The sequence below is a fragment of the Harpia harpyja genome, chromosome 6 (genome assembly GCF_026419915.1).
Source record: "Harpia harpyja isolate bHarHar1 chromosome 6, bHarHar1 primary haplotype, whole genome shotgun sequence".
In the NCBI taxonomy this organism is placed as follows: Eukaryota; Metazoa; Chordata; class Aves; order Accipitriformes; family Accipitridae; genus Harpia; species Harpia harpyja.
In genome coordinates, this window is record NC_068945.1 from 15808437 (window position 1) to 15822030 (window position 13594).

At 38.4% G+C, this 13594-nt stretch overlaps 1 protein-coding gene across 5 annotated transcripts in view; it reads right to left on the minus strand.

Moving 5' to 3' along the window:
• BCL2L13 (BCL2 like 13) overlaps positions 1-13594 on the minus strand; it is a 43806-nt gene that overhangs the window by 23492 nt on the left and 6720 nt on the right. For all 5 annotated transcript variants that reach the window (XR_008235697.1, XR_008235698.1, XM_052790332.1 and 2 more), the window contains exons 2-4: positions 13073-13262; positions 3444-3554; positions 2356-2512 (exon numbers count right to left, since the gene is read on the minus strand). Coding sequence is in view for 3 of the 5 variants with exons in the window: in XM_052790332.1 (XP_052646292.1) it covers positions 2356-2512; positions 3444-3554; positions 13073-13193 (389 nt within the window). In the remaining 2 variants the exon portion in view is untranslated. The remainder of the gene's footprint in view (positions 1-2355; positions 2513-3443; positions 3555-13072; positions 13263-13594) is intronic.

Consider the following 13594-nt stretch of genomic DNA (forward strand, 5'->3'; position numbering starts at 1 on the left):
CTACATTAGTTCCTTTAAAACGCAAATCCAAATGAATCAGTGGGATGAGAAGAGCAACAACAGCTGCAGGAAGGATATTATCAAGAGATTAAACAGTAGCTCTAGTTTGCCTTATAAAAAGGCATGCATATCAACACGTTTTCACAGGCATTTCAGACTTTATAGGTAGGTAGGTATGTATGTACGTATATAAATAAAAAAAATACTTGGCATGCAAATATTCTCCCATAGAAAACACAAGAAGCCTAGAACATCAGGCTACTAACAACCTAGAACCACTTAATTTTCAAAGACCTCATCTCAGGAACTTTCTAAAAAGAGTGAACCTAGAGTGCACCAGTTACGACCCCTCAATGTCAGACAGTCAGCCAATTATCTACAACCTTTAAGACATTTAAACTTAAAATGCTGTTATGTCAATTTACCATTTTAGACACATGAAAAGAATGGGTTGCAAGGCTTACTAATTTTCCAACTTGTTGCCAGTCTAGTTTTTTAGGGTGTAGTGAGGTATTTATCAAAACCCCAGCTCTTCAGAAGATACTAAGCACTAGTTTTTAAGGCCACATGGGACAAATGCCTGGCTTGTAAAGGCAGATAAGCTTCTGTCATTTCTGGAGGAACACGCTAGTGTATCTTTTACCACCTAAGGAGAAACTTGTACCCCACATACTCTTTTCTGTGGGTAAATAATTGTTAGTTTACACAATACTGAACTTGCATTTTGACATTAGAAAAACTGCATATAGAAGCAGGCAGTATATATATCAGTTTCTAAAAGTTAAATGGTGAGTTGAAAGAGTATACTTTGCCATTGGATGACTCATGGAAAAAGAAACAACCATCTTCATCTGTCTGGTCAGATGTCACATGGCACCTTTGCTGTGAAATCCAGGTCAGAGTCATAGAATCATAGGATGGTTTGTGTTAGAAGGGATCTTTAAAGATCATGGGCAGGGACATCTTTCACTACATCAGGTTGCCCAAAGCCCTGTCCCACCTGACTTCGAACAGTCGGTTTTAAATTATATTGGTCATAAAATGCCAACCCTTAGTTGTTGACTAGGGAGCTAATTAAGGAATAGATGGGCTAGTTAAGGAATCACAGAATGGTTGAGGTTGGAAGGCACAGCTGGAGAACATCCTGCCCAACCTCCCTGCTCAAGCAGGGTCTCCCTACAGCAGGCTGCCCAGGACCATGCCCAGACAGCTTTTGAATATCTCCAAGGATGGAGACTCCACAACCCCTCTGGGCAACCTGTGCCAGTGCTCAGTCCTCCTCACAGTAAAAAGGTGTTTCCTGATGTTCAGATGGAATGACTTCCAAATTTGTAACCTTCCCGAAGTCTGCCGTAAAGGGTATTACCTTCATGAGGGCATGAGATGCCTCTTCAATGCACATGTAGAAGGCTGAAGCCCCATGCATCAGAAAGTAAACTAGGCGCTGATATCTAGGCTTCCAGTACTTTATCGTTCAAACAGTTCATGAACAGCTACGCAAACCCTGAAAGAGTAGTACTAGAGATTCTCAGCTTCTTTTGAGCCACATTATTTAAACCAATCCACAAAACATAGACTCAGATAGCTATTTGCTAATGCTGCCTTCACAATTGCGTTTATGTAACTGTACCTGAAGCAGCACCTTCCAACTCCAGCTCTCTACAAATACATTTTGGAGGTCACTCAGAACAGCCAGAAGTAGTTCATGTGGATCCATTAAAATCAGACTGCTAATTTATAATAGAAAACCAAGCAACCACAACAATTTTACCAATTTTCAAAAGACATTGATCAAGATACTAGCATGCCAAGTACCATGTGCTATTTAAACAATAATCTTAAACTGGCAGGACAGCTCTTAAGGTACCAAGGTTAGCCCAGGGGCCCACATTTGCTTCAGATGTGTACCTGAATGGTGATCATAAAGCATCTAACTACCACCCTTTCAGGGAAACTCTCCCACTCATCTTGAGCCAGACTACTAACAAACCTTCAGCTCCACTCTTAACTATAGGGTAAAAGAAGTTAATCTGGGTGCGGCCCAGCATTCACAAAATTGGCAATGGCAATTGGCAGCTGCCAGCTGCTAGTTTCACCAGCAACTCAAACTACTTGAATTAGTCTCAGTTCAATGATAAAAGCCAAGAAAAATTTTAGAACTTACATTACTGCAAAGAGCAAGCGCCACAAAGAAGTATTCGCACATTACAACACAAAACAAAAAACCAGCCACATAAAGGAACATTGAAAAAGAAAGGAATGCAATACAAAATGTAGTCACTTCTTTAGCATTTCAGCAGCAGTCACAACGCAAAAGGAAACACCTTCCCTTTGAAAAAGTAAAGGCAAACTCACTTGCTAAGCAAGCTCTGCAGTGCTTTGTGCAGATGGTCTTTCAATTCCTGGGACACTTTCTCCCCCAAATGAGCCAGGCAGTCTTCTATTGAGCTCTCTGGATTGGCAGGACTGAACACTGGGGAAGTGTGGCAGTCAAATCCTGTAGTGGTAAATGCTGAGAGAAAAAAAGTATACAAAAAAAAAAAATTAATTCATATAAGAACATCAACAGTCTCAGATTTCTTATCCCACCAGTTAACATGGTTTACATGTGGTACGAACAAATAGTAGTAAAACAAGTATGGTCCAAATATATTCTGGAAGTGGTACTTACAAGCCATAGATGACTTTGAGCTACAGTTCCCCTCCAGCTCTTATTTCACAACTGCATCCTAACCAGCACGTTAGCTGAATGTGCAACTGTTCTCAATTTTAAGCTGATGCCAACCCTGATGGAGCAGCAAGAGAACCTCTTTTCCGTGGTAAAATTTGCCCACACATGGACGTAACTGCAGCAGTACTAGAGTATAATTTTTAAAAATAATATCTTGCTCATATAACCTTTTCCTTCTCAGTTTAAAACTTCTAAGAAAGGTCTATATGGATGAACGTAAAAAGATCTAGAGCCTTCCTACTTCAGATTTCCAATTTGCAACACACATGCAAAGCAAAGGTTGTTTCCAAATCATCCCTTGCTGGGAGCCCTGTAAAAGCCACATTTACATGTCAAAGCATGTCACAAAAAATAAACCTGGTGGAAGTGAGAAATCTGATTGTTTAAGTCCACACTCCTCCGAATGTTAGCTGCTGAGGAATGATTTCACTTCTGTCATCAACTGCAGCAGCTTAAGGGCTGCTTACATTTCATTATTTATAGTAGCCTATTAAATGTCATTCAATTGTTTGCTTTGGCTAGACTACACTGCTCCAAACGGTAACGTTTAACTATTTTACTTCATGTGACAATGTGTAGAAATCTTCTGGGGGAGGAGGGTAAAGAGATTCAATGTGTCCAAAAATCTCTTTAACTAGAGTACCTGTTACAAATTAACCACCATTATAGCGCACAGAGATTATCAATTGAAATGGGAAAATCTGTAGAGCACCTTCCAAGATTTCTTCATCAAGACGTTTTAGCTCCTCCTCAATTTCTATTTTAATCTTCTCCAAAGCCTCTTTCTCCAAAGCATGTTGTGTCATAAGCTGTTGTTGAGTCCCTAAAAGAAACCAGAGAAATTATTCAAATGTAGTACTGCAAATAAGGTAGATAATGGCATATTAACTGTAAAGGAATTCAAGGTGAAAGTTCTATTGCAGACAGCAACACAAAAAGTATGATCCCTTAAAGGCACCTACTACAAAAGTTTTATTATATGAACCCAGAAACACATAAACTTCCAGGCCTATTCGAGATAGAATAGGTGCTTTAAATATGAATATATTAAAAAAAAATAGAAGTGTAAGGCCACAAACAGAATATAGAACAGCTTTAAAAACAAAGTTATCTTAAATTTAAGACCAAAATCAAACCAAGGCACATAAACAAGCAGTCATTCAAACTAATACAGTCATTATCAAATTACACCAAAACAAAGCAGACATAGGCATAAGCTTGATTTTTAGAAGTAAAATATAAAATTGATATTGATGCCTGCAAAAACTACAAAAATACTCAGAGCAACTATGTAATGACATCAATGAAGAGTCCCGAAATCCATTAACTGTGCATCATTTCACTGTTCACGAGGAGTCTACAGGCCACAATGAAATAATGTAAGACCAGGTTCACCCATAACAATAGAGGCAAAAGACCCCACAATTGTCAGTCAATGGTCAATTCTCATCTCCTAATCAAGTCATTTAGGAATTTGAAATGGTTGCATATCCCCAGAAGTACATGTCATGGTATGGGATCATGAACACATATTCCACACGCTGACTAGATATTTGGTAAAAAGAAGCTGTTTCAGCCATATCATTCTGGATTACATAGACTCTCAATCATCTTAATTATTATGTTGTAGCAAAACAGAGACACAAAACTGTTTCCAAACAAGCCTAGGTATTTAAAACATTTGAACCTTTAAGCAACTGCCTGCTGAATGTCAACCTTTCCAATATAAGGCCATATAGCAAGGTAACTACTCAAGTAACTGTTTTATGGGATGGGTACGAATGCAAAGACTAGATGTCTGGGACAGAGTTCCAGCTCAAAATTCTTGCTATTTAGCTGCTTTTTCTTTGGGCTTGCTCATCTTTATTTCTTCCATCAGCCTTCAAGCATGTCTTCAAATCCCATTCTCAAAGCACACCACAAAAATTGTTCCATTAACTGCTGTCTTATTTTCACCAAATGTCACTGAATCAACAGCCTGCCACTGAGATTTTCCCCTTCCTTTCTTTCAATTCCCTAAAATGTCCTATTTAGAGATAAAATGGATCTCCACATGAATATAAAAGTGAATTTTGTGTCAACTTACTCCTGAAATAAATAAACAAACAAATAAAATTGACCACAAAACTTCCCTTTGCTAAGTAATCCCCCTTCCAGACATTTCCTTCCCTAAGTTTTGGGTCAATTATCAGTCCTCATTAGCCCTGCACTCTGCTACTTTCAACAGTATCAGTGACTGGGTTACCCAAACCACATTTTCTTAGCTCTCTTACTTCTGAATATTCCTTAGAATTCTTTTTTGGGACTTCATGTTCTCTTGTGCCCATGATTTAAACACCACCTCCTGGTCGACCTTCTGATAACATTGCCCATGCCCACTGTTTCTTACTCATGCACCCAAATACTGATGGCTCTCCAACCTATCTCACCCTTTCTGCACCTACACCAACTGCCTACAGCTCTACCTGGGCATCTAGACATCATTCCACTCTACGTGTATTCTTCATTCAGCTGAAGAAAATAAAAAGGGAAAGGATTTATATCTGTAATGTTGGTATCCTCTGACTTCATTCTTCCTCATCACTTCTATTTCACATCGAAAACTTCAGGTAAGTCCTGGAACACCCAGTGTAGCTTTCTGGCATGTCTTTCTTCATTCCTGTGGTCTTATGAATGACTATTTTCTTTGGTTCATCTCTAAATCTGCTTGAACTTACTTTAAGTGTTTATCGCCTTCCCCTTTCCTCCATGATGGACACATAATATCACTAGTTTTCATATCAGAGTGTGTGAGAATCATAAAAGCAATGATACTAGTTAACACACACAGATGTGTAGTAAAGTACACTGTGCATTTTCTGTGTTTAAAAACCACTAGACAATAAGCTTGCAAGGTCTCCTACATTTGAAAAACAAGTTAAAAATCCACAGAATCAACCCACTGAATGTGTGCTAATGCTTAAAAACTCAGCGCTCAATAGGTATCTGTGAGACATAAATCTTTCTAAACCAATGTACAAGTCAGTGTAAAATGTTTACATTTATTTATGTGAACAGTTTAAAGGAACAACAGATAGTTTAATTCCATTTTACTTAACCACAGAGATCATCATCACTATGTTCAGAATAACTTTATTTAGCTTCTTAAATCCCTTCTCAAACAGCCTCTCTTTGCCACTCTGAATAATACATTCCAGAGAGGAGCAAACTGTTCCTCCTTTTGGTTAAGGAACAGACACTAATGCCTTGTCAGTCCCTTTAATGTCGCCTCTTTCAACGACTGAACCACTGCTTCACAGTCAAGTGCAACAAGTATATGCAAGTACAAACTCCTATTTTAACCTGTGCTTCACCCTGTATATGGAAGGGACGAGGGTATTAAGAAGAGCACCCGTTCTCACGGGACTAATGTGATGATGATGACACATGACAAGCTGTCATACTTGATAATAAGTCACCCAGAAAATGGAAGGAAGAGAAATTCCATTGCTGCCAGCGTACAAAAGAGCTGTTTAGATAATCAGTGCTGCAGTCAATGGTTTCCATCTCGTAACACCCGCAACTTTGCACCAGCTGCTGATTCCAATAGCACCTGACTATTCAGTTGTGCCAAAACCTCAAAAACCTATCCCTCCCGGACCAGTGACTGCACTGTTTATTCCCCTAATTATCAATGGACTTCAGCTTTCTGCATCTCCTGTATGTTGACCGCTACCAAAAAAAAATTGCACCCTATGTTGGAGAACAGCGTATTCCAACAGCAAATGTCCTAAGTAAGCGGTATCTTTTTCTCCTTTAGACAACTTCCAAGTCAGTTTGCAAATAGGTAGAATAAAACAGTAAAAATAGCTTCAGGTAGATGAGAGCATATTTTCATTGTTTAATAATGCAAATGGTCACACAAGAAATGGTACTTGTAAGATCCATAAACACTGAATCCTTTCCTATGCTGAAAAAATGGGTTTGCCTATTACAGGCTGTTTGTAAACTGACTCTGAAAGGCCTCTTCCCAACCCAAAGACACAACAAACCTCGTTACACAGTCTTACACGAAGAAGATAGTGCATTCTACTTTCTATTTATGGAATAAATGTTCCCTTTTGCACAAGCATGTTCTTGTTAAGATTTTGTTTTTCAGGTATTTGGAGGTAACCTACAAAGTAGGGGAAAACGTATTTTGAAAGTCCATCAAGTACCATGCGCTTCACTGACAATCGGACAGTGTTATGACTACTAAATAAATGTAATACTTCGGTAAAACTCCACCAATAAGGCCATTCCAGAAGTTTAGTAACAATACAAGACTAATCCGTTCCCTAGGTTTGATCCCAGGAGGAGGAGGGATGGGAAGTCATTCATCAGAGCTAGAGAGCCTGCACATCGGATTCTACAGTGTTTGTGTCATACTAACAAGAGACAACAGCAACTATAAGGAGAGAGAGACTGAAAAGGTGTTATGCCTTTTTAGTTCAAGTGAATGCAAGGTGAATGAAAAAGAAAGCCATTGATGTCACAGATTGCGCCTGATTTTTTTTCTTTCATGCTTGTAATTTTAATTTACCAATATCTCTGTTTTCAAGTTCTCCCAGGTCTCTATATTAACTTCTGTATAGTCAACATTGACTTAAAAATTTAGTTTTAGCATGATTCTAATATTTCTCTAACATCTCAGACTTTTTAGAACAATGAGAATAAGTGTCTAAAATTTCTATAAGGACTGAGTGACGAAAATGTAAGAAATCTCTTTACAAACATATTGACCTGTTTCCTTCAATGAAAAGTATATCCTTTACCCCAGCAAACTCCGTAACACAGACTGCCATATATAGATGTAGCCCTTGATCTGAGAAATGTTTAAAAGCAGCTCTTTATAAACCATAAGAATGCTCAGCTTAAAATAAACTACAAAAATCCAAAATATTAAGAACCAAAAAGAGACAAGACATTGCCAACTAGCAGTCAACTTTTTTTGTGGGCGGAGAGGACGCTTAATTAAGTGGCAATTCACATTCCTGGAGGGACCACCTCTTAACTTCTCCAAGTCACACCCCCAAAAATCCCTTCCTTGCCTCAGGAAATAGCTCCCTCATTACCACAAACTGGATTGGTCTGACCTACAACATGTACCTTTTCAGCCTGTGACTTTTCAGCCAAAGTAGGTATGTTTTGCCCTAAGAGGAAGGTTTCTAAGGAATGAGTTATTCATCTAAGCTAAAACCACCTCAAAAACTCCTTCATCTCCTACAGACCAACAGTAGGTACGATGAAGGGATAGGTATGATAAGTGAAGATACAGGGATGGAGTACGAAGAAAACCATGATATTCTGCAACAGCTAGTCAGTGTCACCTGATGACAGAAAATTTTGCAATGACAGGTATCCAACCCATGACAGTCAAAACCATATAAAAGGGGTACTCCTATTAGATTTGGGATGGCCACTAAGGAGCCTTGAGCTCACCCCACAATGCATGAAACCTGACCATCTCTGCCTACCTGTACATGTATTTCCTGAGATGTAACAGAGTTCACTTCTAACTGAAGGAAGTGAACAAATAAACGTAACCCATTTCTCCCAATAACCCAGTTCAACGCTACTCAGCTATAAGAAACGTGTGTGTGAAACCACTAAAATGCCTTGATCACTCACTATATACAGCACTTCATACAGTAATTCCAAAACAGATAATAAATGGTCAAAATAACATTGTGCACAATAATTGGATTAAAGTCCTGCAGATAGCATGCCCCTCAGGGAAACTGTAAAACTGTCAAAACCTTGTTCACCTCTTGAGTAATCTATGCCACCGTGCAGTAGTGGCATTGATTATATATCTTCCAGACGCTATATGAGCTAAGGGATTATTTAAGATTTCTCATTCTATCAGGAAAACACAGAAAAACTACTTTCCTTCAGAATCTTTGTTATAGCCACAGGCTCATGGGATGGGGTCAAACCATGGGGAAGTAGATTAAAAAACAGAAATACACTAGAAGTTACTCCTTGATGAAACACAAAGAAGCATTTATAATACAAATATATTGAATCACAAAAAAGTAAGTAGTACTAACTACAGCAGACTGGAAGCTTCTATAAGGAGCATGAACTTCAGGGGGGAAAAAGTAGAAAAGTTTTCCAATATTTGATATTTATTTTCTGCGTACGAACCAGTAGTTATAAATACTACAAGAGTTCTGAAAAAATACTAAAGCATCTCTCCACAATCTAATTAACAAATAACTGAGAGCTTCCACACATTTTAAATAATCGTACTTGTCTGTTGCCTCAAACCACATGAACTTACGCAGATGATATCTTATTGTGTGTGTTTTATCAGATTTATCTGAGCAGTTTGTATTATTCGCCTACCTGAAAACTTACCAAAAGTAACAGAATTTACTGCTAATGGACTTTGCTTTAAATAAACTGAAGTGAGTGCTATGCAGAATCATTATTCTGCCAAAACTGTAATAGGAATAATCTCTCAAACTACTGCCCAGTTAAGTTTGCTGGATTTTCCTTGGGAGACACTGAAATCCATTACAGAATACTATAGAGCCATAATGTTAAAAGATTGGTTTGTCCAATGAAACTGTCTTTTCTTTAACAGCCTAGAATACTGCGAAGGTTCTCCCTTCAGTCCCTGCACTGAAGAGAAGCTATCCAAATAGAAATTTCAAAGCAGTAGTCAGATATTGATTTAGATCAGCCTTCTTTGCTTGAAGCCAGAAGTATTTTTAGCTCTTGTAATTGAAGCCATCTTTCCTGCAATAAAGTCAAGACCAACCAAGAGATCCAAAAGGAAATACAGTGAGGTAATTTTCTAACTAATTTGCCTGAGTTTTCACTATATAAAATCCCTTCAAAACCCATCAGTCTCATAAAGAATATTATGTCTGCAAAACCAAGAAGTTTTAACTTGAAATCTAACAAATATCTTTAAGATTTTCTCTTATCTGGGTTTTTGGAACAAAAAGACATACATCAGAAAAAGAACTCTCTAGTATGAAATGCAGGAAAGCAGAGGTTTGTGGGAGATGACCATAGGAGGAAAGGGAGGGAAATGGACAAAAGCATTCAATTTCTCCTACCAGTTCTAGCAGAGAGAAAATAGTACCACTCCTGTTGGGAAAGATCGCTTTTTTGGTTGTTTTTTTGACCCATCAGATACATTCTCTAGTTTAACTGGAGTGCTGAAACTTCACTGGGAGACTGCTGCAGAAGGAGACTCAAGGGAGGTACAGAAATACTACCTACACCTCATGTGCCTTATTTCCCCATGTTCTGTATACATGCAATGGAAAGAGAGAAGGTCCTCCAGCGGGTAATGTCAGGTGGCTGTAATTAGGATCCTGCCCTGAACCGCCCTCTAGAGGAGTCCCTCACCCTCTGACCCCAAAGGAGATGGAAGAGGTTAACATTACTAAGGCAAACTAAAACTAGCCTTTCTGGATACTCCCCTTATATTGTAAAACGATACAGAAATCAGACAAAGAGTAAGGACTTATTTGGATCTAAGAAAAACAGATGAAGGGAAAGTACGATATAGCGGAGTCAATACCTCATATGAATGAAACACATAAAATAGAGAAGTGTTCTGCAACTAAAACAGAAACAGGCAATAGCCAAAATCACTGCTTCAATTATTTCCCATGAAAGGTCTGTCAGCACAATAACCAAATTAAAGCAAAACAAGATTAAGTGACAGGTACTTTGTATCAGAATCCTCTCAATTCATAAATCAACAGCGTTCAGCCATAGAGAGTAGAAAGACTACTGACCAGTGTTTTAAAGGACCACAAAAATCATCAATGAAAGGAACTTGGAGGCAGTCAAGGTATCGTATCAACAGTTGATGACAGTGCTTGAAAAACACACTGACAAGTACAATGTAATGTCATACTGTTATTATCCCTTGTATGTCTTCGTTACCAAAACCCAGAAGTTTCCTCCTTATGATGGGATTCTATACAACAACTATTAATTTTCATTTACTGGCTTTCACATCCCTTTTGTTCTAACCTGATTTCTCAGACCACACTTGTTACTGTAATACCCTGCTACCTTCCAGCAGCGCATTAGGCAGTGCAGGTAATATCCATTATGGGCTGCTGCTTCTCTCCCTGTCTCCCTAGGGGAGAATACAGAGCATGTAGGGCAGAGTGCTTTGGTACAGCTCTCTGCAAGCAGGCATCAGCCATGTGCCAGACAACAAGGAGATACAGACTGTATCTATAAACTACTTAATATTCACAGAAGATGCATACAGTACTTCAAAATAAACACACGGCTGTTACCACACGTACCCTGGGAGTGCAGCTGAAACAACTGTTCAGTTACAAGCAAGGAGAGGAGAAGTAGGAGAAAGGATTTTTAAAAAGTAACTGTCAGACAAATCAAAGCTGTTGGAAGCATGGAAGGCAGAAAAGCAAGAGGAAAAGCGAGTTAGGGAAGAATGAAACAAATCCTGAAGCAGAAGGATAAAGTGTTTGCACTTAGTTCAATAACAGCCTGAAGTCCATCCAAGGCATTACAAAACAGAGTGAGAAATAGCATGGCAGATTAAAAGTAAGGGAAAATTATTTTATCCAGAGGCTTTGATCAAAAAGCAGTAAAAAACACTGTAAGAGAGATCTAATTACAGTGAAAGATGACCAGGAGAGGAGAAGCTGTGGTCACTGTCTAGTTTTGCGAGTGAGGGTGGGGGAAATGTAGGAGAATTTCCTGTTTAAAAGGGAACATTTAGAGCAATAAGGATTAAAGAACAGATTTGGAAAGTATCAATGCTTTAGAGTATTTTAAGAGCAAATCCAGCTACAGCCTGCCATCACACAAGCTAGCATATCTAAATAATATCTTGAAAGTATACTCAACAGTTACTTTTACTCAGGAGCTTAAAAGTCCTCTTAACTGAGTACAAAATGTTTATTTAAGCATTTGTAGCTTCCTCTTTATAAAGTTTCAATATTGCTCTTTAATTCAAATATTTCTTAGAGGTTTCAGTAATGAGAATCAGTTGCACGGTTTCCCCTCAATTTGCAAACATTTAAAAGGTAACTACAACCAAATTATTAAAAAAAAAAGCTTCAAGACTAACAGTTGCATTTACAGAACAAAGCAGACTTTTCCACATTGTAGCTTTATATGTGCTCAATACATTTCCAGTTACAGCCCAGTTAGCCCAGATGGGATATTCAGAATGAGACATTATTGCTAAAACAAGCACATTTTCCCACAAAGGGTTTTATGAAACAGCATCTTGACACTAAGGTACCTCTCCTTTCGTGGACCTCAGATGCAGTCAAAGTAGAAGTACCAGACATACCTTAAATATAGTAAGATTAATTTTATAAACTATATATAATATAACCAACATATGCTGTATGCTTTAGTGCCAAACTGGTAAAATAATTTCTGTCATAACTTTGATACTGTCTTTTCTTCTCAGGAATTTCTCACTTCATGACAGGTAAGTTCAGTAAATGACAGAGTATGCATTCTTAAATGCTTGTTCAAAAAAAAAAAATTCTGAAGATTGTCGTTTTTTTTTTAATACGCCTTTCATCAGAAAAAGTTCTGAATCACGGGAACTAGTAGTGACTGAAACATCATTAAGAAGTGACAAGCCACCAAAACAATCTTGACAAATGACATTGTTTAAGTGCTTGCCACCACAAAATAGAGTTTTACTACCTAGGTTTATGTGAAACACAATCAATCAAACTTCTTTTATTCTGCCTCCTATTTATTTATTTAACCTCCTATATGCATAAACCTGTTCTGGAAGAAACATTTGACTCTATCTGACTCCATGCAGTCCTTGACTTCCTAAAAATAAATGAATAAATACATGCAGCATAGGCCAGGTTAAGTCTCACATCTCTGCACTACCACTGACTGACAACAACGTAATAGGGCAAAACTATTTAGCACATAAGATTGCTCAAGTCATCGCTCATAGTTTATGCTAGTAAACACCACCTCACCCCTGCTTACTTCCACTTGCCTCCCAAAAAAAGCAAGCATGGACGCAAATTCTCAAGATGGCTCAATAAAGATAATATATATCCACCCCTCCTAACCTCAAGACAGCTACTAAATCACTTATTTGCGTCATAAACACCAATCAGCCCTGGCATAGCTCAAATGAAAACAGTAATCTAAATACAAACAGCTTTGTTTCCATCAGCATCTCTTCCCATTATTTTAAATGAATGAAATAAGAGATGCATTACACTAAACATCAGGCTAACATTCTGCATCCATGCCCAAACAGCTGAAGAACTAATTGCAAATACAGTTGCATATGTAAATAGGTACAGATGAATATGCAAATATTACCTTGAGTTGAAGGAGGAGGATGCTCCTGTGGCTTCTCTTGTGATAAAAGTCCCAGGTAGCTGAGAACTACGTATTTTGTTTCATAGTGAAATCCTACAGGCACAGCAGTAGAGGACGCCATCGGGTTGGCTTGCAATGCGGCAGTGTTCTTATGGGGCACGTAGGGTTTTCTCCGGGTAACTGAGGAAGACTGTAAGGAAAGAATAGAGCATTTTATTTGTTTTTTTATAAGGCTGCAATAGGTCATGAACTCATACATAACAAGGAATTATGTAACAATCGTGAGGTAATATTCAGGTTTTTGCCCTGATATCCTATGCATTCTTATTTTAATAAGAACCGTGCAGAGTAAAACCAACTGCCCCCAGTCCAGTGCCCTGCCTGCCTGCTGCCAGCAGTGGCATTTCTCACTCCTGCTTGGCATGCATACTCTCACATTAAAGCAAACTGAATAGTTCCTCACCACGTGTCTGCCTCCTAATGTCTTCCAACTCAACCACACACAAACACACACATGTATTC